General features: G+C 55.4%; 9 protein-coding genes across 9 annotated transcripts; 6 read left to right on the top strand and 3 right to left on the bottom strand.

The window, feature by feature from the left end:
- Positions 1–274: 274 nt before the first annotated feature.
- Positions 275–1,649, top strand: CC84DRAFT_1102729 (subtilisin-like protease-like protein; the record flags this gene model as incomplete). The annotated part of the gene is made up of 4 exons (XM_018174980.1): positions 275–586; positions 647–698; positions 745–958; positions 1,010–1,649. The coding sequence occupies 4 exons, from the start codon at positions 275–277 to the stop codon at positions 1,647–1,649; spliced, it is 1,218 nt and encodes a 405-aa protein (XP_018030463.1).
- Positions 1,650–1,807: 158 nt separating this feature from the next.
- On the bottom strand, positions 1,808–6,715 carry CC84DRAFT_1222416 (Pentafunctional AroM protein; the record flags this gene model as incomplete). The annotated part of the gene is made up of 3 exons (XM_018183366.1): positions 1,808–1,828; positions 1,884–6,065; positions 6,116–6,715. The coding sequence occupies 3 exons, from the start codon at positions 6,713–6,715 to the stop codon at positions 1,808–1,810; spliced, it is 4,803 nt and encodes a 1,600-aa protein (XP_018030462.1).
- Positions 6,716–7,579: 864 nt separating this feature from the next.
- Positions 7,580–9,243, top strand: CC84DRAFT_1231526 (Arabinanase/levansucrase/invertase; the record flags this gene model as incomplete). The annotated part of the gene is made up of 1 exon (XM_018183731.1): positions 7,580–9,243. One exon carries the CDS (start codon positions 7,580–7,582, stop codon positions 9,218–9,220), a length of 1,641 nt encoding a protein of 546 aa, XP_018030461.1. The 3' UTR covers positions 9,221–9,243.
- Positions 9,244–9,413: 170 nt separating this feature from the next.
- Positions 9,414–10,489, top strand: CC84DRAFT_1231524 (uncharacterized protein; the record flags this gene model as incomplete). Its single annotated transcript, XM_018183730.1, has 4 exons — positions 9,414–9,609; positions 9,699–9,716; positions 9,844–10,005; positions 10,272–10,489. The coding sequence occupies 4 exons, from the start codon at positions 9,414–9,416 to the stop codon at positions 10,397–10,399; spliced, it is 504 nt and encodes a 167-aa protein (XP_018030460.1). The 3' UTR covers positions 10,400–10,489.
- A 449-nt stretch (positions 10,490–10,938) lies between these two features.
- Positions 10,939–11,607, bottom strand: CC84DRAFT_1263807 (uncharacterized protein; the record flags this gene model as incomplete). The annotated part of the gene is made up of 2 exons (XM_018185259.1): positions 10,939–11,490; positions 11,541–11,607. 2 exons carry the CDS (start codon positions 11,605–11,607, stop codon positions 11,108–11,110), a joined length of 450 nt encoding a protein of 149 aa, XP_018030459.1. The 3' UTR covers positions 10,939–11,107.
- A 1,160-nt stretch (positions 11,608–12,767) lies between these two features.
- On the top strand, positions 12,768–13,479 carry CC84DRAFT_1231520 (uncharacterized protein; the record flags this gene model as incomplete). Its single annotated transcript, XM_018183729.1, has 2 exons — positions 12,768–12,921; positions 12,974–13,479. 2 exons carry the CDS (start codon positions 12,768–12,770, stop codon positions 13,459–13,461), a joined length of 642 nt encoding a protein of 213 aa, XP_018030458.1. The 3' UTR covers positions 13,462–13,479.
- Positions 13,480–14,397: 918 nt separating this feature from the next.
- CC84DRAFT_1102849 (uncharacterized protein) lies at positions 14,398–15,485 on the top strand (the record flags this gene model as incomplete). The annotated part of the gene is made up of 3 exons (XM_018174984.1): positions 14,398–14,863; positions 14,911–14,994; positions 15,046–15,485. 3 exons carry the CDS (start codon positions 14,398–14,400, stop codon positions 15,483–15,485), a joined length of 990 nt encoding a protein of 329 aa, XP_018030457.1.
- Positions 15,486–15,534: 49 nt separating this feature from the next.
- Positions 15,535–17,031, top strand: CC84DRAFT_1209770 (uncharacterized protein; the record flags this gene model as incomplete). The annotated part of the gene is made up of 4 exons (XM_018182240.1): positions 15,535–15,562; positions 15,636–15,758; positions 16,075–16,764; positions 16,827–17,031. Exons 1-4 carry the CDS (start codon positions 15,555–15,557, stop codon positions 17,029–17,031), a joined length of 1,026 nt encoding a protein of 341 aa, XP_018030456.1. The 5' UTR covers positions 15,535–15,554.
- An 814-nt stretch (positions 17,032–17,845) lies between these two features.
- CC84DRAFT_1222411 (uncharacterized protein) lies at positions 17,846–19,123 on the bottom strand (the record flags this gene model as incomplete). The annotated part of the gene is made up of 3 exons (XM_018183365.1): positions 17,846–18,601; positions 18,666–18,921; positions 18,996–19,123. 3 exons carry the CDS (start codon positions 19,121–19,123, stop codon positions 17,846–17,848), a joined length of 1,140 nt encoding a protein of 379 aa, XP_018030455.1.
- Positions 19,124–26,010: the final 6,887 nt, after the last annotated feature.

Below are 26,010 nucleotides of genomic sequence, written 5' to 3'. Positions count from 1 at the left end.
CACACCACCTATTGTTCGGCAGATTAGCGAGCGCAAATACATCTATCGCGGTCTTGGCTTCATATAGCGACACAAATCAGCGCCGCTCCCGGCCATGCCTAGAGGCAAGAAAGGACGACAAGTGCTTGTTGCCACCGCGAGGACGGTACCGCTTAGGATGTATATGAATGAGCACAGCCTCAAGTCGCAGGCTCGTGGTGATCCTGCGCCGTGTTAAAAGGTACCTGACCACCGACCGCCCTTGAGGAACCTCGATTCCCATTGTCGGCCCAGCATGGCCCCTCTTCGCCGACTCCTCGCTCTCGCAACATCAACCTTCCTTTTTCTCGCACACGCATCACCCTTATCTGCAGCTGGCGCAGGCCAAGTCGTCCCCGGAAAATGGATCGTTACGCTTCGGCCTGACGCCGACGTCGCAACTGTCTCGTCGCATTTCGTAAAAGTTCGCGAGATCCGCGCGCGCAATGTAGGAGTTCGGCATAGAGAGGTTGGGGAGATCGAGCGGCAGTATAGATTTGGGATGTTTAAGGGGTACGCGGGTGCTTTTGATGAGTTGATGGTTGAGGAGCTAAGAGAGTTACCTGAGGTAGGGAGGCCGTCGTGTGCTTTGGCAAGCTTGATGGGAGTCTAACTGATCATTTGGTAGGTACTCAGGGTTGAAGAAGACAGAATCATGACGACGTTTGATTTCATTACGCGTATGGATCTGCGAATTGATCGCAAAGACAATGCTGATAGGTGTAGAGGGCGACACTGTGAACTGGGGTCTCGCATCCCTTTCCTCCCGCACAAAAGATGCGAAAGACTACATCTATGATTCCACCGCCGGGCATGGCACTTATAATTACGTCGTAGACACGGGCGTACGCATCACGCACGAGGAATTCGATGGCACGCGCGCCATCTGGGGGTACAACGCCGTCAACGACAAAAACACCGACAACGCAGGGCACGGAACGTACGTCTCCCACATCCCTCATGGTACTGTCCCCTCTAACATCCTCCCTAGCCACGTCGCGGGCATTATAGCCGGCAAAACCTACGGCGTCGCCAAAAATGCCACCATCATCGCCGTCAAAATCTTTGAAGGAAACTCCGGTCAAATGTCAGTCGTGCTCGACGGCTTCAACTGGGCGGTGCGCGACATCGTATCCAAAAACCGCACTTCCACCGCTGTAATCAACATGTCGCTCGGTGGCGCCGCGTCGGCGACCTGGGACGCCGCCATCACCGCCGCCTGGGCGCAGGGCGTGCTCGCTGTTGTGGCTGCCGGAAACGAGAACCGCGACGCGTCCCTCGTGTCGCCTGCGCGTTCGCCCGAGGTGCTATGTGTGGGAAATCTGCAGCGCGATGATAAAAGGTATAGTGGTGCGTCCGGGTCGAACTATGGGCCTACGGTGGACATCTTTGCGCCGGGGACGGGAATCGTGAGTAGTTATCGGACAAGCGACGATGCGATTCAGGTGCTGTCTGGGACGTCGATGGCGGCGCCACATGTAGCTGGGTTGGTGTCGTATTTGAGGGGGTCGGAGGGGCCAATGAACGCGGAGAAGGTGAAAGCGAGAGTCCTTGGGCTGGCAACGCCGGGGAGGGTGGTGGACGCGAAGGGAAGTGCGGATCTCGTGGCGTTCAATGGGGCGGGAGAGTGAGTGGAAAAAAAAAAACTCCCCCGGATCTGTCATCACGTTAGTACACCTGTATGAACCGCGAGACACTGCGACGTAAGTCATGCTGTGATTGTATTCCCTCATCTAACTCCATCGACCATAAAGATCTGGCATCTTGCTTTTTGTAGCACTCCGTCCTCTCACGCGCCCATGACAGCATCCTGCATCACGTTAGCACACCTTCTGCGTCCCCTATTACTTGTATCTTAAACTTACCCTCGCAATCCGGTACAACGGGCTGATACCCGTCCAGTACTCGAACTGCTTAACACCCTGTCCAACCAGGACCTCCAAACCATTGACTGTGTCCCACCCGGCTTCTGTCGCCAGCTTGATCAAGTCTGTGACTGCGGGTTTATACGCCATTTCGAGCAAGATCCTCTTGCCTCCCGGCGGCCGACTGCCGATGGGCGCCTCTGCTTCTGCCTTCTCATTTTTCGCTTTTGCGAATAACGCGTCAAGCGCTTCCTTGATGGACGAATCGATAGGCTGATCTGCAGGAATAGTTCCAATGGCGACAGTAGGTATGCGCTCGACATCTGCAATGCTCGCTGCGTTGACGATCTGAATGTTGTAGTCCTTGGGGAATGCCTCGCGCAGGACGGACATCTTCTGAGGGTTGCGGCCGAGGAGGTAGATCGGAGAGTACTGCATCTCATGGAGTGCGTATATGGCTGCACGCGAGGTGCCACCACCACCGATGACAAGACCAGCTTGGAGCCCTGCACTGCCTTGTGCACCGGCATTACGAAGCACGAGCACCATACCAAGGTAGTCCGTGTTGCGGCCGATGAGCTTGGTGACTTCCTTGCCAGTCTCATCGATTTCGGTCACAGGCACGATAGTGTTGAGGGCCCCGATGGCGTCGATCTCAGGGCCTACGCCATCGAGGAGAGGCCGGACATCTTGCTTTAATGGGATGGTGACCGAAGCGCCGCCAAAGTTTGGGCTGCGGATGACGGCTTTCAGATCTTCCGCGTTCGTGGTCTCGTGGATGCCGTAGGTGTGGGGGAGACCTGTTTCATGGAAGAGGGTGTTGTGCATGGGTGGTGAGCGACTTTGCTGGACTGGACTTCCAAATATACAAAACTTTTTAGGCGTGATCTCGCCCATGAGCGTGAGACCTCTGCGGATCTCGGCCGCGGAAAGCTGGCCGGGTGCTGTAGCAGAAGGAAGAAGAGGATGCGAGACAGGAGTCATGAAGTTGTTGAGAATGCGACTAAGCTTGCCGTGTTCACCCATGTTGATGGCGATCAAAGGCACGGGATGCGAACTCTCAGCCCAAGCTTTGAACTCTGCAAGCGCGAAGTTATCTTGCAAAGTCTTTGCTACACCGACAAGCTTGATAACATCGCCATATTGTAAAGCGCGGTTGTAGAACGAAATCCACGAGCCGTTGGTCCAGGAAAGTTGGCCTTTCGGGTCGTGGTGAGAGGCGATGATCTTACTGAAGCCGCGATTCTCGGAGACTTCACGCAGTATCTCTTCGGGCATCGTCATCTCCAAGTCAACGAACTCGACGCCTAGACGAAGTGCGGTGCTGTACAAAAGCTGGGCATGGTCGTATGCGTCGTCAGGGAACTTCCCGCCCTGAGTTCTGGTTCGTATTGTGAAGATCAGCGGTAGCGTCGTCTTTGTGCGCAAAAGGCCCACTTGGTCTACGACAAATTCGAACGATGGGAGGCCTTCTGAGCCATCGGGATCTTCTAACAGATCTACGCGGAGTTCGACCGCATCCGCACCAACAATTATCTCTGGGAGCTTCTCGAGCCAAGGCTGTAGACTAGGTGCCGAAAGACAAACGAAGAAGGACTGCTTCCGCTTCTTCAATGACTGTAATGATCTATTCTTTCCAAAGATGAGATCGAGAAAGCGCGAAAAGTCTTCGAGGGTATTCGCTAGACCCACAGAGTCCACGCTTTGCATGTGGAATTGATAGTTGCTGCATTCCAGGTACCATGGCTTCCGTCGAAGCCATACACCCCGCATGTCCTCGATATATGCTGGTCGCGTTTTATCGATCTGGAGAAAGCTCATAATCTTTTCAATATCACGGGTTACAAGCAGCACAATGCCGCCATCCTTCTGGTAGTTGTTGAGGATATCGCGAGCAGCTTGAGTTTCGACAATGCCACCTCCACAAGCAAGGACGTGACCGGTACTTTTCTCTTTCACGGCTCTTTCCAGCAACTTGAGTTCCTCTTCCCTGAACCCTTCCCATCCCTTGGCCTTGATCAGGTCTGGAATGGTCATGGAAACGTGCTCTTCCAAAGCCGTATCAAGATCAACGAAAGGCCACCCAAGGTAGCGGGCAGCCCATCCACCCGTGGTAGTCTTACCGGCGCCCCGCATCCCAATGACGATGATGGATTTGGTAGGCTTCTTGCCGCCATAGTGAGTATCACGAAGCACACGTGGCTGTTCAACACCATCTAATTCAGCTTTGAAGAGCTGGTGCAGAATGTCCCAATAACCGGGCCAGGTCTTTCCGGTGCATTCTTTTTCAAGAATGAGGACGGGCTTGGGTGCGACTAAGGACAATACTGCGAAGCTCATTGCTACGCGGTGATCATCATAGCAGTGGATGCCGCTTTGAGGTGCGTCAAGCTCGTAGCCTCGACCGTCAACTTCGATACCGTCATCGAACTGCCTGCAAGTGATGCCAAACTTGGCAAGTTCGTCTTCCATAGCTTGTATCCGGTTGCACTCCTTCACACGCTGGTTCGCGATGCCGTAGATGCGGGTCGTAGTGTTTGTACCATTCGAAGATGCTACGGCTGCCAGAACAGAGGCGGTAAGGAAGGCATCGGTCATGGGCTCCATGTCAATTTCTCTAACCGCTTTCAGTTGGCCTCTAGGGGGCCCCGTAACGGTGGTGGAGGTGGCGCTTTGCTCAACCTTGCAGCCCATGGGCCTGAGCACCTCTATGGCAAATCGAGCATCTCCCTGAAGGGAACCAGAACCAATGTTAGGTACCGTGCACGTGGTTCCTGTGATGGCCGCAATGGCAAGGGGATACGTGGCTGAGCTAGCATCGCTCTCGACGACATACTCTGTGGGATTCGTGTAGGCTTTGTTCGGGATGTGGTACGTGTTTGCTTCCGTCTGCGACTTCTCCACCTGAACTCCAAAGGTGGCCATCATTGCAATCGTCATGTCGATGTAGGGCTGCGAGATGGGCTTCCCGCCGACCAAGCGCAGAGTGACGGGTTTCTTTGAGTAAGGCGCGCACATGAGAATTGACGAAACGTATTGCGAGGAGACTGTAGCGGCCAGCTCGATATCGCCGGTAAACTCACGTTCTCCTGATGCTGCTCCGTAGCCGCCGCATGCTGATATGCGCAGAGGTAAGCTGCCCTCATTCTCTTGGTAGGTTACATCGATTCCCATAGAGCGGAGAGACTTGACAAGCGGTCCGATCGGGCGCTCCTTCATCCGGGCGTTGCCCGTCACAACAGTGGACGTGACAGACCCTGTAGGGTCAGCGAGGGCAACCACAGAAGTCAAGAAGCGCGATGCGGTGCCAGCATTCCCAAGATAGAGCTCATCGTCGGTGGCTTTGAGCTTGCCGCCAGTGCCGGTGACTACTAGTTCTTTACCGTCATTCTCCCAAGAGAAGGTCGCGGCCTGGAGGCGTGCGAGCGCATCCAGCATGACTTGGGTGTCGTCCGAGTGCAATAGATTCGTGATTCGGCAAGATCCAGAGCCCAACGCAGCCAGCACAAGAACCCGGTTAGAGATGCTCTTGGACCCAGGAGGTGTGCACGTCACGTTGGAGTCGGACGGAATGCCCGGGTGGACGGAAATGCTAGGTGACAAGGCTATTTTGATGTCTCGGTCCGCGACTGAACTCGCTTTCTTCTCGTGGGTCCTGCCGATACCTGACAGGAGCACCACCTTCTTCTGTGCGCCTGAGTTCTTCTTGTCCACAGCCATGATCTTAATCAGCTCGTCAACAGGGCAGTGTTTGTTGGCGGTCCTCCTTCGCACCGTCTTGTCGGCAAGCGAGGTGGGTAGTCCATAGCTCGCGATGCATTTGGACAACCGCGCTACCGCTGACGGGTCCAGCACGCCCAGGTATCTTGCCAGCTCGGCCTCCTTAACCATGCCTATTGCCACGGCCTCTCCGTGGAGGATTTGAGGGGTGAGAATGGCTTCGATGGCGTGTCCGATCGAGTGGCCGAAGTTCAGCAGGTTCCGCAGGCCGCCCTCTCGTTCGTCTGCCGACACGACTTCTGCCTTGACCTTTATCGACCCGAGCACAATGCGCTTCAGGATGGCGGCTATGCTGTCGAAATTACGGCGCCCGTTCTCCAGCTTACGATCGACGGCGTGCAGAATGGGCTCGGCGTTGCCCTCGAGAGCCGTGAATTCGTCTTCGTTCCAGATGGCAGCGGTCTGACACATTCAGCAAGGACACCAAAGCGCGGGTTCTCGAGGCTACGTACCTTGACGACCTCGGCCATTCCGTTGATGATCTCACGCTTGGGCAGCGACTCGAGGAAGCGCAGGTCGACGTAGATGCGCTCGGGCTGCCAGAAAGCGCCGACCAGGTTCTTGCCGGCGGGCGTGTCGATGGCCGTCTTGCCGCCAATGGACGAGTCGACCATGGAGAGCAGCGTCGTGGGCACCTGCACGAAACGGATGCCCCTCATGTAGGTGGCCGCCACGAAGCCAATCATGTCTCCAATGACGCCGCCTCCCAGCGCGATAATGACGGTGTCGCGCGTGCATCCCTGCGACAGCAGCCAGTCCTCGACGACGCCCTTGGTCGACCGCGACTTGGAGTTCTCGCCGGGCGGGATCTGGTACGTGAGGAGCCGCGGCGCGGGCGAGACAGTGGCAGCTTCACTGCGGAAGCTCTCCTCGAAGGCGGGGATGTAGAGGGGCCCAATGTTGGTGTCGGTAATCAGCACGTACGTCGACGAGGGAATCGTCGTGACCAAGTCGTGCGCGACATGGTTCTGCCACAGCCCATAGTCGACTACGATGGAGTCCTTGCCCAGGATCGTGACCTTTGTGGGCTCAGCGCCGCCGTTGGTCGCCATCAGCGCGGCGGAAACGGGTGTTGCGAGCTGCCAGGGGAGCTTCTTCCTATGCCAATTGCGTTGCGGGCACGTGCAGCTAAATAGTGAAGTCAACCGTGTGGGTGCGGGCAGCTCTCTATGCGCTTGCCAGGGCCGTCGTGCAGCGTGAGTCAGGCGGCAGAATAATTTTGGGTGAATGCTGCCATGACCGCGGGCCTCACCGCCTTCCGTTGTGGGACTCGGCGGCGATACCGGAGCTCGAAGCTTGAGTGCGCTCGCCTCCGCACTCCACACTTTACCCGCGCACTAGCCCGACGACGGCCATTGCAACAACCCTGCAATGAGCAGGTACTCGAAGCTTGCATCATCGTCCGCAGGGATCGCAGGGCAGCTTCGGAAACATTTGCACCTGGCGCTGATCCCGTGACCCCAATCCGAGTGTCCCATGCAGCCACTGTGGCCCTGGAGCTAAGATCCTCCTTCCAAGATCACTCTCTATTGCAATCCACTCTGCGCCTGTACCGATGCCTATTATGTCAATCTATCGCTATCGATCGATCCCTGATCGTCGCATAACAATGAGTTTTCATCGACGTACCTTGCTCTGCGCCCTACTTCTACCGAGGCTATAGACCTTCAGACCTCTATCTCCACCGGCTCGGAGCATTTCGAGCGTGAACGCACCAATGACCGTCGTCGCTGTCCTATACAGCTCAATATCACCACTTCTAGAGTTTCCCCGGATCTCCAGCTTTCGCCTGATTACGTGCAGGGAGGACCACTGCTGTGGAGAGGCCCATTAGTATTTAGTTCTGCTTGAGCACCCGCCATGGACGCGCGCAGGCGTGGCAATCGGCTGCGATTCATCTCAGGAAATCGCCCATTATGCGTTTCTCAGCAGTCGCATGCTCTGCGCTGTTCGCTCTAGTCCACGCCGGTCCGCTGGCCGCGGACAGTCTCGATGCCAGGGCAACTACCTTCACAAATCCAATACTTTGGGAGGACTACCCTGATCTCGAGGTCATTCGCGTTGGTGAAGTCTTCTACTACACCTCGTCAACCTTTGCCTTCTCCCCCGGCGCCCCTGTGCTCAAGTCCTACGATCTCGTCAACTGGACGCCAGTCAGTCACAGCGTGCCTAATCTGAACTTCGGCACCAAGTACAACCTCAACAGCGCGACCGACCGTGCCTACGTCAAGGGCATCTGGGCCAGCAGCCTCCGCTACCGCGACTCCACCGACACATTCATGTGGATTGGCTGTGTCGAGGGCAAGTCTTATCTCTGGACTTCGAGCGGCGGTGGGGCAAAGAACAACAACGGAGAGGTTTCGAGCTGGAACTGGAAGTCTACCGCTTCAGTCAACAAGTGCTACTACGACTGTGGATTGCTGGTCGACGATGATGACACAATTTATGTCGCTTATGGCAGCACCAACATCATGGTCGCTCAACTTAACAAGGACGGCACTGCAGAGGTCAAGTCGCAGCAGGTTTACACAAACGGTCAGTACATTGAAGGTTCCCGCATGTACAAGAAGGACGGATACTACTACATCTTCGTCACCAAGCCCGCGTCCGACGAGTATGTACTCAAGAGCAAGAGTCCTTGGGGTCCCTACGAAATGAAGGTCCTCGTGCAAAGTATCGGCGGCCCATTATCAAGCGCAGGCTTTTCACATCAAGGAGGAATCGTCAGCACCAAGGATAACCAATGGTACTACGTCGCATTCATGGACTCTTACCCAGGCGGTCGCATCCCCGTGGCCGCTCCCATCACCTGGTCCTCAGACGGCTGGCCCTCGCTCGTCAAAGACAGCAGCGGCAAATGGGGCACAACATATCCAATGCCCGTCTCAACCAGCAAGACCGTCCCGCCAGTCACCGGAACAGACACCTTCCAGGGCACCTCCCTCAGTCATGAGTGGGAGTGGAACCACAACCCAGACACCTCCAAGTTCAAGCTCCTCGGTGGTTCAACCGGCGGTCTGCAACTCTCTACCGCCACCGTGACAGACGACCTCTACACGGCACGCAACACCCTAACACATCGCATCATCGGGCCCAAATCAGCAGGCACTTTCCGTCTGGACATCAGCAAGATGGCCGACGGCGACCGCGCTGGCGCCGCCCTCTTCCGCGACAACATGGCATACATCGGCATTCACCGCGAGGGCTCAACCAACAAGCTCGTCTACGTTAACAACCTCAAGCTCGACCAGGCCAATTCGTGGAAAACTAGCGCCACCGGCACCGTCGCTGCCAGCAGTACGCTCGCGGCGGGGACCACGGAGGTCTGGTTCAAGGTTCAGGCGGACATTACGCCTGCATTTGGTTCGTCGACGCAGCGCACTACGACCTTCTGGTACAGCACCGACGGCAGCAAGTTTACGCAGCTGGGCGGCGCGTTTGGGATGATCAACGACTGGCAGTTCTTTACAGGGTTCCGGTTCGCGGCGTTCAATTTTGCGACGAAGGCGCTGGGCGGGTCGGTCACGGTGAAGAGCTTCGACATGCAGAAGATATAGCTGTGTACAATACAACATTGGCCTGAAGCGCTTCATTTCTGGAGCTTAAATCCACGTCCATCGATATACAGTCTTCAAGAACTAGTGTGCGTGCCCAGGCCTACACTGGTCAAACACCTCAGCAGCAAATCACTTCCAGTTCGCATACGCAACCCTGTCATCTCCACCCTCACTATTAACATAAACCCTCTTCATGGCCAACGCGGCACCATCCACCACCCTCGCGCCTTTCCCCGGCACACACATACAATTCGCTCATAGCCTTCCGCTCCCACTCCCCAGCCTAACCGCACCCGCAAACCCTCTCCTCCCCCAAGCCCGTATCGAATATACGAGGACAAACTTCTGCAATGGTCACGCTTCATCAACAAGTGGCGTATGGCACGTCGGTCCGTAATAACATACCCTTGGAGCGAAGCTTCGAACTTCAAATTTCCAGTTCAAGTCTGGATGATCTTGCTATAAACACATGACGTAGTCCTGGGAAGCAGGAACAGTGCGCTCTAAGTCATGACGTTCGTGGTCGCCTATCACTGATCCAGTATGACAGCGTGTGCCAATGATTTCACACTACAGTCTAGCTTGATTTTTGCCATCGAAGTAAAGGTGCTCAGCTTTGACAGGTGCCTTTAACGGCTTCATCGGCTACCATAATCAGGTTCATCCGGATGGCAAGAATGGTGGGCATGCGTGGCGCTGGATCTTCCTAATCGAGGGTGTCATGCCCGTAGCATGGGGCTTCGTTGTCGCGGCTCTGCAGCCTAGCACGCCTGAGACCGTTCACGGTATGTTCACCCGCTCCGGGAAGGAGATCATCATCCAGCGCAGCCGGTCCAGACACGACAACTGATCCTTGAAGTTCAACCCCAGTGAGCACGCCCCAGGTCTTCTGGCACTACCTCGACCCTTTCCAACGCATGTGCTAGACCGCCTATGCCATATTCGAAGTCATTCTCCACCCCCTTTTCTGGTTCCTCACGCTCATAAACTGATGTATCCACATGACTATCTCTAGCCTGAGAAACAACTTCCTACCACCTATCCTGTCTAGCCTCGGCTGGCACGCCGAGCGCCCCTAGCTCCTGTCATCCATCGTTTATGTTTGCGCTTTCGTCGACATTCTCGTCTGCGCGCATTTCGCAGACCGCACCGGCCGGTGCGGTGTCTTTTTCATCATAAACACCGCATTCAGCCTCGTCGGCTTCGCCATGCTGCTCGTGTTCGTCTAGCTCGCCATAAATTTCCCCGGATATAGCTACCGCACGGCCCGCATTGCGCTTACCAACATCTGCGCACAATTGTTCAGCATCATCGGGAATAGGATATACATTGAATTACACTACCGCGAAGGATTGACGGTGCGCACTTGCATGGCTGGGGTGGCGGACGTAACGGCAGGTGCACGCGAAGAAGGAGCTTGGGAAAGGGGCGGAGGGCGACGAGCAGATACATTCTATTGACACTGTGGGAAACAGACACCCTGATTTTAAACACACCTACTGAAGCCAAGAAATTGCAACAGCTACTCTGGTCTGATAGGTATCAATAAATAAAATTTCGGGCTGTTCGGGACACAGTGACGAGTACCCAATCGTCATTTTTTCAGGGTACAGATCACTGTTCATTGCTCTGGTCAGTGCGCACGATTCCTGATATCACCAGTCATGTATTGTAGTAGATAAATGCATACCTTGATTCGGATAGGAATATAAAACTAGAGCTACAGCAGTACCAACGAAGTAGGGATGCGACCGATACATAAGGGTTCCAACACAAAGTCCACCCTCGACCTGACCAACACAACGGGTATACGAGACCAGCACCACAGACGCGCACTACAGGAAATTGCGATACATGCGAACCGCACTACAGGGTCCGAAAGTTCTCCTAGTCTTGCGACGGGACAACATCCTTGCTGTATCTGACAGCAAAGATACCCTCAGTGGCCTCACGTTTCTCCAACTTCGCAGCGGGGGCCTTGCTGTCAATGACGTCCTTCTTGTAGCTGACAGCAAAGAGACTCGGTGGCTGGGAGCGCTTCAGCGCGGTGTTGATCACGTCCTTGCTGTACTTTGTAGGGAATCCTACGTTTTCCGAGCGCTTCTTGGAATCCTGGGCCACGTCACTGCTATAGCGCACAGGGAAGATGGAGTCGGCAGGCTCCGCGCGCTTTTGGGGGTCGCTGATGAGGTCTTTCCTGTATCTGACGGCAAAGAGACTGTTTGGGCTGGTGGTGGAGCCACGAGTGGTCACCCCAGCTGCGGCGGGAGCTATCAAGACTATCAGTCCTCGACTTTTCAGATCGCAGTTGATGGCTTACCTGGAGCGGCCAAGGGCAGAGCCAAAGCGGTGGGTAGGAGCACGGAAAGGATGGCGGTGATCTTCATTTTGACGGGAGGCGGAAGTACAATAGAAGAGACGGTTTATCTGAGCTTTAGGCAAGAAACGCGTAAAATTCGGTTTTCTGATGTTCACTGCTGCCTCCGATCCCTGGGTGACAACTGATCGGCAAGCTCTTGGGTGTAAACAGGTCGGCCCAGTTTACTAACTCCCGAGTTCAACAGGAAAATCCCTTTGTCCTCGTTTCTTCTGGTGGCACTGTGGCTGATTGACTGTATTTGGATGAGGTTTCTCGTCACTGTAACGAAGACTTGAGAGTTTTAATTCCCAGTAAAGTGGGAAATCCTCCAGCTTTATGCCACGCGCTTGACACATGATAGTGCTTGTACTACAGTGAATACTGAATTATGCCTTGACGGCGTCCGCCCCATGTTGGCGGTACAAATACGGCAAGTGGCTTCCGTAGGCGCTACCCTAATGATAGACCGGCGCGTTCGCGTTGTAACGGCCAATATTGATCCAACAGCTGGTCCAGGCTCAAACGGCTGCCACTATACTACTTGGATTCTACTGCTATCTCGGATGTTGAGCTGATCGGTGGCCGGATCGTTGTGGCTCATCTTTTGAATGTAAGCGCTCGTAAACGGCAATTTCGTATCTGAGGCCGAGGCGTTGCGTGTCAGTGTGCAGAAACTATAAACGTAGCCGTGGGATGACGGCGAGCTGGACGAGGTGGTAAGCGTTAGTGCGATGGCGTACCTCACCCGATTATATGATCATTCTGGCCCCGCGAAAGTCAAGGAAAACACGTACCTGAGGATTGATCCAAGATTGCGTTACTACCATTAGCCGAATACGATTTGGGGCTGATCTTCAAACGGTCGGCTGTGGTCCGTGTATCGAGCATTGCAACCTCTTTTACTCCATTCCTTCACAATCATCCAGGACAGGTACATGAACGATGACAACTTATACCGCCATACCTTCAAAAGAGCCTGATGCTGAGATATCATCGTATTCCATCGATTTGGCATCGGAGTCAGGCCTCACCTCGGATTCATCAGGAGTGCGTCCAAGTGCATCGAAGTGGTTACCGTGGTGCCTGCATCTGTTTGTTTTTGCTCTATCAATCTCAGTAGGGCTTCTCGTGCGGCCAGCAAGCAAATGTTTCTCTTTCAAGAGTATGTCGACAATCTCGACAACAAAAATGACTGCCAATAACACCATTGTAGAAGAACTTGTTGGCGAGCATCCATGGGACCTAACGGTGAGGTTCGATGGTTCTCTCAGCCGCGATTCATCTCCATTCAAAGGCCCGCCTTCGGCTAAGGTCGACCAGCTCTGGGAAGATCTCGTACCTCGTAAGTCTATCGTGACGCCATTCAAGAGAACGCCACAGTGACAGTACAGCAGAACGCATGATGGTCATTTCCGAGGACGTCTTCCAAACTATCAACGCCTCAATGCATTCAGTAAAAGCCCCATCTAATCTAGGCAAAGGTCGACTTGCAGCATTCGAGGGCTTCCACTACATCCATTGCTTACACAATCTCTGGAAAACACATTACCCTGAGTATTATACCGAGGAAGCCAAGTTCGCAACAGAGAACCGCGAAGAATGGCTAGAGCACGTCGATCACTGTGTAGACATGCTGCGCCAGAAGCTTGTATGTGATGCCGATCCAGGTTTGATCACGTACAACTGGTTGGAAAATCACTACAACCCCCACCCCAACTTCAACGTCCAACACAAATGCCGTGACTACAACAGGCTTCTGGACGCGTCAGCACGATATGGCGTGGAGATGAGTGTTCTTCCTGAAGAGGGCATAAGGCGAACAGAAGGAGAAAAGGTGGTCGACTTTGTGGAGCCTCCGTTCGATCCATTAGCCGAGGAATAAATGTATATTGTTGACTCAAGAGGAAAAAGGCGAATGACAGTAAGCGCCGCAGAAAGGCGTTTTCATATGGCGCTTGAACACCTTGATGGTCTAGAGTATTCATCGTTGCCACGTGAACGGACCAAGTGCTATCCGCCACACACGCCTGCAACGCGCCAGTGTTGGTGTTGATCGCCTGCATCAAATGGCAGCTCGTATCCCGCGTGTAGGATTCATCCTGCAGACGCTAGCCGACTCTTACGATTCGTGCACTGGAGCGAGACTCGCAAGCCTCGGGTAGCTGAATTGCATTTCATTGGCATACAAAGCGGTACCTTTCTGCCTGGCTTGATCTTCCGGACTAACGGCGGCTTTAGCAGAAGTTTGCGACTGACGTCTACGTCGAGCCGCCGCTCAATGTCGTTCACCGTAGCGCGCTTACCACTAAGCCGAAGCCGGCTAGACACCCATTACACGAGGGCGCTTATTTAGTGATCCCCGAGAAGGTGCAAGGCGAACGAATGAGAACATTTACTCTTCTACACGGTAAGCGAAAGTCTACCCCGGTCCTCTTCTCATCTTATCATACGGCGCCACCGGCTGCCACCAACGCTCATAACACGCGATAGCGACAGCCGGTCAGCAGGACCGCGTCGCAGCACTGGCTCGATATTCCGCGAAACCCAGCCGTCGCTAGCATTACCAACAATGCGCTGCGTCGTTCGGTTTCCATCGCGCATCCTGCAAGGGTACAATGGCAACTCACTCACTTGTTGGCTCCACTCTTCATCTGTTGGGCTTCGCCGCCTTCATTTGGCATCCGAGACGTCTACTTTCCCATGGTGATCGCCTCCAACCCTCATCTCGTCAACAATGCATACACTCCAACTCCATGAGGTCATTGTAAGTTTGCGCCTTTTTTTTGTAATCCGTTGCCTTGCTTTTTGCTGATCGAAGATGGCGCAGACAACTGCGTGGTCGCTGACCGTAATCGCACTCTTGACGACGCTTGGTCGGTTCGCCATCCATTGGCATCGCCGCCAACGCATCGCATGGGATGACTTCTTCAATGGGCTGGCAATGGCCTTTCTGCTGGCTTTCACCGGCACGTATCAGGTGTACGGTCCGACAGACTACACCAAACAGCTCTATGCCATGGGCCTCATCAAAGAAGACGAAGTCGTCCACAGCGACGAAAAAAGAAATGCAAAGTACAATGCCGCGAATGCGCTTCTCTTCTGGTGTGTTGTCTATGCTGCAAAAGCGAGCTTTCTGGCCTTGTATTGGCATATCTTTGCCTTTTCGACAAAGTTCCGGATCGCATGGGCCGTGACAACGGCCTACATCCCCACGAGCTTTGCGATTACCTTCATGTGGTCATTCTTTCTGTGCGGCAATCCGAAGTACTTTCCAGACATTCAACGTAAGTTTCAATCAACAAGTGCGAGACTTCGTACTCATGATCTATAGCTCAATGTCATGACAACGCCCCCGCCATGGTCGTCCCAATGCTATCAGCTTGGTGCGCATTAGATTTGATAGGAGATCTTCTCCGTAAGCCAAGTCCTCACCCGGAAATAGAGCCTTATGTTAATTCCCAAAAAGTGGTCGTACTCCCCTTGGCCATGCTCCGGCCACTCCTAATGCGCACAGCGCAAAAGCTCGAGCTCGCCATCATCTTCCTGCTCGTAGCCGTCAACATGGTGCTCACGATTCTCCGCACCGTGTACAGCATCGATGTGGACCTGGCAAGATTTCCCGATCAAAATGTGCTGTGGTGCTTTCTGCAGGCGAGCGGCGCCGTCATTGTCTGCGCGCTGCCGTGTTACCGTGGAATTTTGACGAGGAAGAAACCTGACTCGCTGAGCAGTGATGGCTTGAACACCAGCGAATCTGAGTTCGCGGATATTTGGCAGAGGTATCTGATTAGTATTGGAGAGCACAAGGAGGGCAGCAGGACGGAGAGGGAGAAGGATCTCGAAGCTGGTGTCACGAAGGGGTCATCAGGGACGCAGACGCATATATCTGAGATAGCCCGAGCTTGAGAAAGCTCCTGTGTGGTCTAACGAATTTACGAATATTATAGACTATAAGATACGCTTCTCCAAGGATCGATGAAACGGTACGTGAGGACGGGGTCGAACCTCGAAATCGCATCTCACACAGGGCCCAACGCAAGAAGCGATTTCTTTTAGGCTGAGCTCAAACCACCATGCCAGACTCCATCGCCTCAAATTGGAAATATCCTCTACACCCTCGGACCCTACAGTGACCCATTACACCATTGCCAAGACCATGGATCGCTACCAACACCACGGGTGCGCGCGTGAAATGCGATAAGGTTCCGGTAACCTGGAGAGCAGTCGCACAAGAGCCGTTGTATCTGTGCACAGTGATCTTGCATATGTCGGAGTTTGACCGCCAGGTACGATAGGTACATGTCAGCTCGGTGCTTATACCCCTGGCCCGCCCTCCTGACCTGGTACTAACATCCCCGACGTACACAAATGCGTACCTATGTTTCTTTTACCACGCCTGCATGCCTAAAATATTGAAGATTTAACTGGTCATTGTTTCAACAGGACGTCCTAGCTCGTGTCCCTAGGCACCTGCTGTCATGTTACTTCCCTCCAGGTCTACATTCCAAGATGTCGGATCGAGATCTCGTCAAGAGTCTTCGTTGGCCAACGACTCCGCTCCATTCCAGCCATCGATCCCGTCCCTCCGCCCCTTCCCTCTCCACCCCACCTACAAGCATCATCCCCCACCTCTTCCACTTCTCCCCTGCCTTCCCATCATCCCCTCCATCATCTCCGATTTCCCCGTCCCCTCCCTCTCGCTCCACCCACTCACTCTCCCTCTCCACACCTCCCCCATAAAATGGCCCATTCACAGTAATAACCTCCCCGTCCATCCCCACGCCCGCCCCCATCAGCATCAACCCCTGCGGATTCGCCTCCGCCACCAATACACATCGGCCTTGACCGCACACCTCACCACGCCATGTCGCCGCACTCCCTCCCACACCCGGCGATACCGCCGAATCGCCGCCAGTCTCCTGACAGAACACCTTCCCGAGCAACGCCTCGTCCTCGGCATGCTACCCCGGGTCCACACGGCTGTCCACGCCCGCCGCGTCGAGCAGCGCGTGCCCGGCCTGCTCCCACGTACGCGGCTGCCCGGTCCGCGAGAGGAAGCGCAGCCCGTTGGAGGACTCTGCGTGGTGCCGCCGCGTGAAGGCGTCGCCGTGGGCGGAGGGGAGTGCGCAGCGGCAGATGGTGTGTGGGTCGGAGAGGGCGAGTATGAGGTTGTAGCAGGTTATGTGTGGGTGGGTTGCGTAGGGGCGGAGGAGAAGAGAGGGCGCTAGATAGGTATACTGGATTTAGTGCGGGCTTCGAGGGAGGAGCGGGTGGGGTGGGATGGCGCGGCGGTGTTGGTGTCATCTGCGTGTGTGAGTTGAAGGGTCTTGGGCGTGCCTTTTGGCTTGAGGAGCTTGTGAAGGAACTTCATGGTCGTCAGGGCGCTGGCTTTAGAGGCTGGGAGGAGTGTTTCGAGGCGAGTTTGCTTGAGCGAGATCTCGCTGAGTGTTGAGTGAGAGGGGGGCTGCAGGTTAGTGGTCGTTGGACGTCACGAGCAGCGTTTACAGAGAGGCGGTATGAGCAGACGCAAGCGTATGTGAATGGTCCATACTCTGTTGGCTAGTGTGTCGCTCGAAGTGGTATGGCACGATCTATGCTGCCGTGTCCATTCTTGAGTCGATTGAGTACCTGTGATATATCCCGATGCTTCGAACACGCGCGTACTGTAAGTTCAGAATGTACTCTACCCTTCACGCCATGATTTGATTCTTTCACAGCTTCGTAGAACTCGACCTGCAGCGTACGAAGCTCCTGGAGTACGGGGAACCGAGTGAGGAGTGCGAGAGACAATTGTTATGTAAGCTCAGACTGCGTACATAGGCGACGAGTCGGACCCACCTAGCAGCGGCTAAAGGCGCACTTGCCGCCAACATGGTAGCAGGCAACATCCAGATGTCTGGGGAATACGGCATCATAATAAGCACCAGTGTCCCAGTGAGGAAGCAAAGCTTGAATGGAAGGAGAGTAATGTCACGGAAAGCCGGACACGAACATGTTGACGCGTGCTCTGCAAAGTCCACGTGAATGCTAGCCTCGCCATGAGCGAGCCCCACTGAAGTGAGTCTGTTGACGAGAGGATTGTCGCGTAACGGGGATCTCGAAGTTTGCTCCTTGTCCGTGCTACTGATGGCATTCCCAGTGTCTGTGTGCCTGGGTGATGTAGTATCAAGCTATATTGGTATGTTTGTTGCTGGGTAGGCCGGATGGACGTGTCAGCTATCCCTCACCTCTATGTGCCATACTTTGCTCCACGCCCTCAACTCGCCTCAAGCCTCACTCCCCGCAGACGACGGCGCTCTCCCGCCCCGCACCTCAGCCCTATCCTTGTCCCCCAACACCACCCTCTCGCACCACGAGCACCAACTCCTGAGCCGCCCCGAGACCTCGCGCTCCAGCCAGCGAATCGACTTGTCGCGCTCGTCCTCGTACACCTTGACGCACTCGCCCACGCGCACCTGCTTCTTGAGCTTCATCTTGACGACGCCGCCGATGCCCTCGATCTCCTGCGCGTAGTAGCTGGTCCCCGTCCAGCGCTCGCCCGTCTCGGGGCTGCCGCTGTAGGCGGGATCGGACGCATTGCAGTCGACTTCGTGTTCGACGACGCGCGCGGCGAGACACTGCGCGCCCCGTCCGCACTCGACGCCCTCGTTGCCCTCGCCTGCACCTGTCCCCACGCCCCCGAGGTAGTGAGAATAGCGTGTCCGCCACGTCCACGCGCGCACGTACATGGTGTCGGCGTTCTTGAGGTGCTGGCCGCACGGCTGGCACAGCCAGACAGTGTCGGCGCAGATGCACGGGGTTCTCTCGAAGGCGGGCGCTGTGAAGGCGCGGGGCGCATCGGCGGCGTCGTCGAGCAGCGCAGGCCGCGGGGAGTCTGGGGTGCCTGGCAGCGAGGATTCAGACGACGCGCGCGGGCGGGGGGCTGCCGTCAGGAAGGCGAGGGGCGCCCGCGTGCAGGTCCTGCATAGACGGCGGTGTCTTGCTCGCAGCGTAGGCGCCGGCGGGGGCTTTATGGTGCAGTTCTGGCACGTTCAGCGGGGCTCGTCTGGCGGCTTTCTTCCAAGCAGGCTGGAGGGGCAGACGTACCCTGCAGACGACAGCGGCGCATCGCTGGCACTCGGCGACCATGTCGCGGGCGCAGCGCGCGACGCGCCCGCTGGTGAGCAGCCGTGAGCCAGTTGGGCGTGGGATGGCTTCATCTTCGACGTCAAAGTCGCAGTGCAATGTGTGACGAATGAGCTGGTCGCGGTACTCGAGCAGGTTCGCGCGGAACTGTCTGCAGGTGCGCGACAGATCGTGCAGCGAGTTGAGGTCGAGCTGGCGCGCGAGCTGGCGGGCGATGCTGTATCATGTGCGTGGTCAGCAATCCGCGCTGGTGCGGACACAAACGTAGTCCTGCGCGAGGTGCAGGCTCACGGATAACAGCTCAGGGCAGCTGAAAATCCATTGACGTTGGGATTGGGCCGCCCGTCATCAGCCGCTGCAGCCGGCCCGGGCGTGAAGCCGTCGTCGTCTGGGTCGTCGAGGTCAACGAGGACCACCATGGCGGAAAGCTGCGGCGCGTGTGGGTGACATGCACGCTGTATTGTAACACGCGTGTATATGACGCCAGAGGTGCAATGCGCGGCGATATCGGATGCACCAGGTGTCTTGGCGGCATCTGCTAGCATTCACTCCCAATTCGATGCCAGTTTACCGACACCAGACGCTAGAAACCATCCAAATGCCAGCGTCCGCTCTCAGAAAAAGATTCGTAATTCATACATCATCCTACTAATACGTACCCCGCATTCGAAAAGCCCCAAACCCCCATATTGGCATTATCCATAGCGCATACAAGTCGTACAGATACACAAATGCCGCCCATGTACCTAACGCCAGTCCAGAAAAGCAAAACCCAGTGGTATATCGCACCCCAAACGCCCTTCAAAGAAGCCCCATTCTGATCCGTATCCCTGGCTTATCGCCAAAAAAAGATAAGAAATCGCACACCGCACAAATGACAAAAGTCAACCCTCTCCTAAGCAACAATCCTCTTCAGCCCGCCAAAGAACCCCTTGATACTATTGTCCTCCTTCTTCTTACTACTCCTGCTCCGCTCCGTCTCACTGCGTCGGGGTCTCGCCCGCTCCTCGCCCGCGCCCCTGGTCCGCGGCCTATCGCTCTCCGTGCGCCTGCTCGCCGGTCTCTCCCTGTCTGTGACCGAGATGCGCCGACTCTTCGGACGCTCATGCTCCTGCTCGAGAATCGACACGTGACGGGTGGCTCGTCGGCGCTCTCGGCGCTCATTCGAAGACGTTGACGCGACGCCAACGACGGCTGCGGCATCGTCGACGAGCGGAGACGGCGGACCGTCTTCCATGTTTCGTTGAGATTCTAGGGCCGCAGCTGGCTCTGGGGGCTCAGGTGGTGGGGCATCGTCGACGGTCGCGCTTAAGGAGACGCCTCCGTCGCGAGCACCTGACATTTCAAGCTCCTGTTCTTTGGCCCGCCGCCGCTCCTCCTTTCGAGCACGATACTCAGCCTCTTCTTCCGCCGAGTTGAACCGGCGGTGTGCGTGTGAGTGGCGCCGACTGCGGTGCGGTCGCTCCCCTCTCTCCCGGCTCTCGTTGGAAGAATGTTGGCTACTTGCTCGGCCCTCTTTTTCCTTCCGCAAGGCCTCTACAGGGCTAGGTGGTGCCTCTGCAGGATCGGTACGGACGCGAGCCATTGGCTTTATTGACTTGGCACTAGGCACAACAGGGTCCGTTTTCGATCGGCCAAAGAGACCACCAAGTATACTGTTTCTGCGTGGAGGAGGCGGAGCATCTCGGCGACGGTCGCCTGTGTGTCTACGAGTAGGTTCACGGGGAGTGATGGGAGGTTCTGGAACGAATTCGTCTTCTTCTTCTTCAGCAGCACGACGAGCCGCGTCGCGAGGTTCGATAGGATCGATCTCAGCACCCTTGGTGGCCAACTTCCCCTTTCGGCGCAACCTTCTCTCTTCCTCTGTGTGATTGGCCTTCTCGCGTTCTAGACGTTTAGCCTCTTTCTCAGCCTCGTACTTCAGCCTCCGCTTCTCATGCCTCATCCGTCTCTCCTCCTCTTCTCGAGCATGCTTTTCTCCAGCTTCTCGAGCAAGCCGCCCCTCCTCTTCTTTGCGTAGTCGCTCCTGTTCTGCTCGTCTCGCATGGCGCTCCTCACGATGCTTCCGTCTCCGCTCTTCCTCTTCTGCTGCCTCTCTGACCGCATCCTCCTGGGCTATTCTTTCTTTCTCTGCACGTCGAGCTTCCCGACGCTGCCTTCGCTCAGCATCAGCTTCAACCTCCTCGACAGTGCGACGCTTGCTTTCTTTGTCGTCGCGACTGTCGCGGTGATGTCTGTGTGACCTGTGTTCGCGATGTGACCTTTCCTTGCTGCTGCTGCTCGCTTTCTCGGTCTCTCGCAACCTTTCTTTGTGTCTGCCATACTCGCGGTCCGTTAGGCTATCCCTTCGTTTGCTCTTGGCAGATCCAGCGAGCTTTGCAGCAGCTAACAACGCCATGGGATTCAACGTAGGCCGCTCACTAGCGCTCGCGTTGCTCTCGCGTCGGCGATGTGAGTGTCTGCTATCCCGGTGGGTATGGGAGTGTCGACGACGGTGCTTGTCCCTCGGTGTTGTGTCGGGCGTGGGTTCGTCAACCAATGCTGACTCGTTTGGCGGCGTCCGTGGCTGCTTATCTTCGGGTAGACCAGTAGGATCAAGGCTTTCTTCTATTGCGGGCGGAACTGCTTCTCGAGAGCTTTCGGGCATATCCACTCCCCTATCCTGCTCCCGGGGTTCATGGGTTTGTGCACTTTCTTCCACAAATGCTACCTGGGGAGGCTCTTCAGTCACCGGCTGTGTTACAGGATCTTGCGATGGCTCAACAGGTGCCTCCTCGCCGATTTCAGGGACTTCAGCGGCAACAGTGGTAGACTCTTTTGACGGCTCCGGCTCTGGTGCTGGCTCTGAATCTATTTTTTGACTAGGATCAGGCTCTTGAGCTTGTTCCGTTGCTCCGCCTGCTCCCTCTTCCGTTGTTCCCGAGGATCCAAGATCGATATTTCTTGTACTTGGTTCTCCGGCGTTCTTCTGGTCAGGAGAAATTCCAGCATCTTCAGTAGGCACTTCCATAGACGTTTCTTCAAGTTCTACCGGAGGTGTGGTTGGTTGCACCTCATCCATCTCTTCATCGAGTGGCGCATGTGGAGCATCTTCGGATTCTTTTTGTGTAGCCTCTTGGGGCTGATCGCCAGATTCGGCAGCCTTCGCCTCATTGGATGCACTCACAACAGCTTCACCATCGGCGACCTCCTGTTGATTTGTGTGGACAGGTACAGCTTTATCAACACTACAAGTGTCGTCAACAGCAGGCTTTGCAGTAGTCTCTTCAGGAGGTGGTGCAGCCGTTTCTTGCGGCAGCTCCTGGGCAGTATCATCCGGAACGATAGGCTCAACGTTTACCTCTTCACCGACGGGCGGTGCATCTTGGTCGTCAGCGCAATCATGTGATTTGTTCCCGGTTGGCTCTTCTGCTACGGGGCTTGACTCTTGGTTATTCAATTCGGGCTGCTCAGTAGCTGGCTGTTCCGCTTGTGTGGAAGCATCTTGTGCGTCATTGGTTTCTGGTTGTTCTGTGTTGCCTTCATTCTGTTCATCCTCCTTTCCACTCGAAGGCCCCTCTTGCGCGTCGACCCCATCGGCACTTTCTGCTACTGCCTCGCTCGCAACGGTATTATCAGTAGCTGCTGCGTCGGCTTCGCTTTGGGCCGGCTCGACAATAGCATCCGGGGAGGGACATTCCTGCTCCGGTGTGACATCGATTTTGGCCAAAGGTTCTGCATCCCCGGCAATAGAAGCTTCGTCCAACTCTTGACTGGACTCTTGGTTCAGAACCACCTCACGCTCCTCAATTACATCTGGAGCGGGGAAACTCTCACTGTTGACTTCTTCGGCATCAGGTTGTGCGGGAGGCCCAGGCATGGCGTCTTGAGACACCGGCTCGACCACCAAATCCTCCTGAGGCTTCAAGACCGGCACCTCCTCCACTACCGCATCTTCGAGCACTGGGGTCTCGACAATCTGTGCAGCTGCTTCCGTTGGATGCGGGTCGGTCGCAGCCTGAGACTCCACCGTCATAGCTTCATTTACTTCATTCGGTGGGGAGGGCTCAATGCCGCTTGGCTCGCTCTCTTGCTCTTCTGCATCCGGCATGGGACTTCTCGAGATAGATTCATCGACAATGCAGGCAGCGCTTGCATCAGCAGGCGGTTCAATGGAGACTGGACTCTCGATGTCAGAGTTTGCCGTGTCCGTCGAGTCCTCAACCAAAGGCTCTTGCGAAGTCGTATCCTCATCGGTCGTAACAGGATCAACTAGATGTTCAGAGCTGTCGGTAGGGCTCTGCCCCTCGATCGCATCAATTTGCACATTGGTAATCTCAGTGCTGACATCGTCTGGAGTTCCTGGATCGGGTTTTTCAGGTTGTGCTTCTGCTTCGGTATCCGAGCCTTGAGGATGACTGCGTCCGATATCGCCGCCCGCCGGCTCATCAACGACGTCGTTCACGCTGCCACCAGTAGGGACTTCAGGCGTCGCATGCACGTCGTTAGGTTCATCGTTCGAATCTGATGCGTTTGAAGCTTGCTCGGTCGGCTCGTCGTTAGCAGGCGCATCAGACGGGACTTGGAGGTCGGAAACGGTGGCGCTATCCTCTTCTTGGCCAACTACATGCGGATCAGCACTCGGATCATGACTGGAGTCCACAACTGCCTCAACAGGTTCGGCGGCCTCCTCTTCGACGACAGAGGTAGTCCTATTTCCAGTGGGAAGGGTTTCGTCATCGCTGCCAGAAATTGCGGTACTGGTCGTTTCCTCTACACCATCGCCGTCATCCCCACGATCGTCCTGGTTGGTCTGATTGTCGTCGGGCATTGCACTGTCGTCGCTCTGAGGATCTGCGTTCGCAGCAATAAGTGAAAGATCTTCGGCTCCAACCGAGTCTTCGTCAGGGTGATCGGTTTGCTCATTGGGGCCGTCGCCATGTGTCTCATCTGCTTTCAAATTTAACACTTCACAAATATTGTCAAGCTCGGTAGTGTCTGATGTTTCGTTGTCAATGGGACCATCGTGGAAGATCTGTCTCTCCCCTTCACTATCACCTGGCTGATCGGGATCCAATGTAGCAACGGCAGTGGATGTGTCCCTAGTCGCGCTGGTGTCCAGGGAGATGACGGTGGCCACCGGAGACGAATTTCCATCGTTTTTCTCGACATTGGCGATTTCTGTTCCTTGATCCCCGGCGAGCTCTTCGCTAGACGTTTCGCTGCTTGCTTCAGCGACGATAGTTTTACTCTCTGCAGTGTCAACCGCAGCTATTGTGGCAATCGCGGAATCGGTCGTATCGTTGGATTCGGCAATAAGATCTGTCTCCAAAAGCTGGTCTTCTTTAGGTGATTGAGCTTCGCCTTCAACGTGTACTTCGGGATCTTCACAAGTTTGCGGAGCACCTTTAGCGTCGTCTTGGCCGGCATCGGTGTCACACACAAGAGTTGTCGCCACACTAGTATCTTGCTGGTTCTCCTCGTTTGATGTTGCGCTTTGGTCGGCTTCTGCCATAGCGGTCGCGGTAACAGGAATGTTTCCTTCGTCATCCACGCTCGATGCCACAGAATGGGCCTTCAGGACCCTTTCGACTATGGCAACATCGAGAGGGTTTGGCTCGCTATCTTCGACATGTGGACAATCTGATGCGACCTCGCCCTGTACCGCAAGCTCGTCTTGTGTTGTGGGTTCAGGCTCCAGTACCGCATTGCTCACATTGGTAGGTTCGGGTGGCTTCTCATCCATAGAATGAGTCTCTTCGGGCGATTGGCTTGTGGGGGCAAATTCATCATCCGGTAAAGAGGTGAGACCAATTGAGGCTTCGGAGCCTACCGAAACATCCGTGCCCGCTGCAGGCTCCGTCTCTGGATCAGTTCCTAGAGTGCTTGATTCTTGAGATAGCGGTTCACTTGCTGCAGCCTGGTTCTTATCCGTGATAGGTTGGCTCTCGTTGGACTCATCGCCCGCTGTCGATCCGGGCTCGGCGGAGGTTCCACTCTCCTCTACCAGATCATCGACGTCACGGGGCTCTGCAATCACGGCAGGATCTTCAACTGGGCTAGCGCCCGTTTCACTGATAGAGTCCTCCCCTTCATGATGTGATACAACCACCGATTCTCCATCCATCGTAGGCTCCGCAGCGTTGTCGTTCTCATCCACGGATATTGCAGCTGGGGGTAGGTTTTCCTGTGCCTGCATGTCCTCCGGCGCATTTTGCTCTGTAGTCGTTCCGTCGATTGCATGCTTGGTTTCACTATCGTCGTTCCCGTCAGGACTCTGCGTCTCGACGTTCCCGTCAGCTGCTGGGTCAATACCCTCATTTTCGACCGTTGCGGGACTCTCGCTTGAAGCCTGTGGGTCTTTATTTCCGGCTTCGCTTTGCTGCTCCGTTGATTCGTCTTCCTCTGGATGCTCTTTCATGTCATCAACAGGATCTTCTTGTGTCTGTGGTGTCTCAACAACGGCTTCAATGAGCGTGTCGCTTGGTGACTCTGGTTTGGGCTCAAGCATGTCTGGCTCCGAGCTGACTTGCACCTCGTCTGGTTGGTCATCACCTTGCTCCGTTTCTTGGATTGAAAGAACTGGTTCCGCTTCTGCATCAGGATCTTTACTTGTATCCTCTCCATCCTCAAGAGCAGCCTCCTCTGAGCCTGGATTTTCCTCAGATGGGCTATGTTCAGATTCGATCGCGTTGTGCTGGCTTTGTTGAGGTTCAGGCTGATTTCCTGCAGGCTGGCTGTCTGCAACGACGCTGTCGTCAGCCAGCTCGCCTTCGAGCTTGGCGTCTTCAGAAGATATGTCCTCAGGCGCATCAGCTGTAGGCTGATTCTCTTCGGGGCCTGGCATGTCAGATGGCAAGGCATCGGGTGCGCTGTCGGGCTGGTCATCCGGTGTCGTAGCCTTTTCTGAACTCTCGTTGTCTTCTGCAGCCTGGATGTTCTCGATGACTTCTGAGATTTCTAGAGTCTGAACATCTTGTGCAGGCTGAGAGTCCTCTGCAGTCGATGTATCCTCTGGAATCGATGTATCCTCTGCAGATGGTGTGCCCTCTATAGTTGGTGTGCCCTCTGTAGCTGGTGTACGCTCTGAAACCTGGGTTTCCTCTGCAGCTGCACTCTGATCCACAGGCGCAACGTCTACCACAGGCTCGCGCTCCTCTGCTGACGTGCAATCCTCTGCAGCAGTAGCCTCAACTGTAGCAGCGATCTCCTCTATGACAGCACCCTCGTCGGCAGAGGCAGAGTCTTGTACAGAAGCACCATCTTCTGCAGGAGCAACTTCTACCGCAGGAGCAACTTCTACCGCAGGAGCAACTTCTACCGCAGG

Source organism: Paraphaeosphaeria sporulosa (assembly GCF_001642045.1).
Source record: "Paraphaeosphaeria sporulosa strain AP3s5-JAC2a unplaced genomic scaffold CC84scaffold_13, whole genome shotgun sequence".
Lineage (NCBI taxonomy): Eukaryota > Fungi > Ascomycota > Dothideomycetes > Pleosporales > Didymosphaeriaceae > Paraphaeosphaeria > Paraphaeosphaeria sporulosa.
This window is presented reverse-complemented; position numbering and strand designations above follow the sequence as displayed.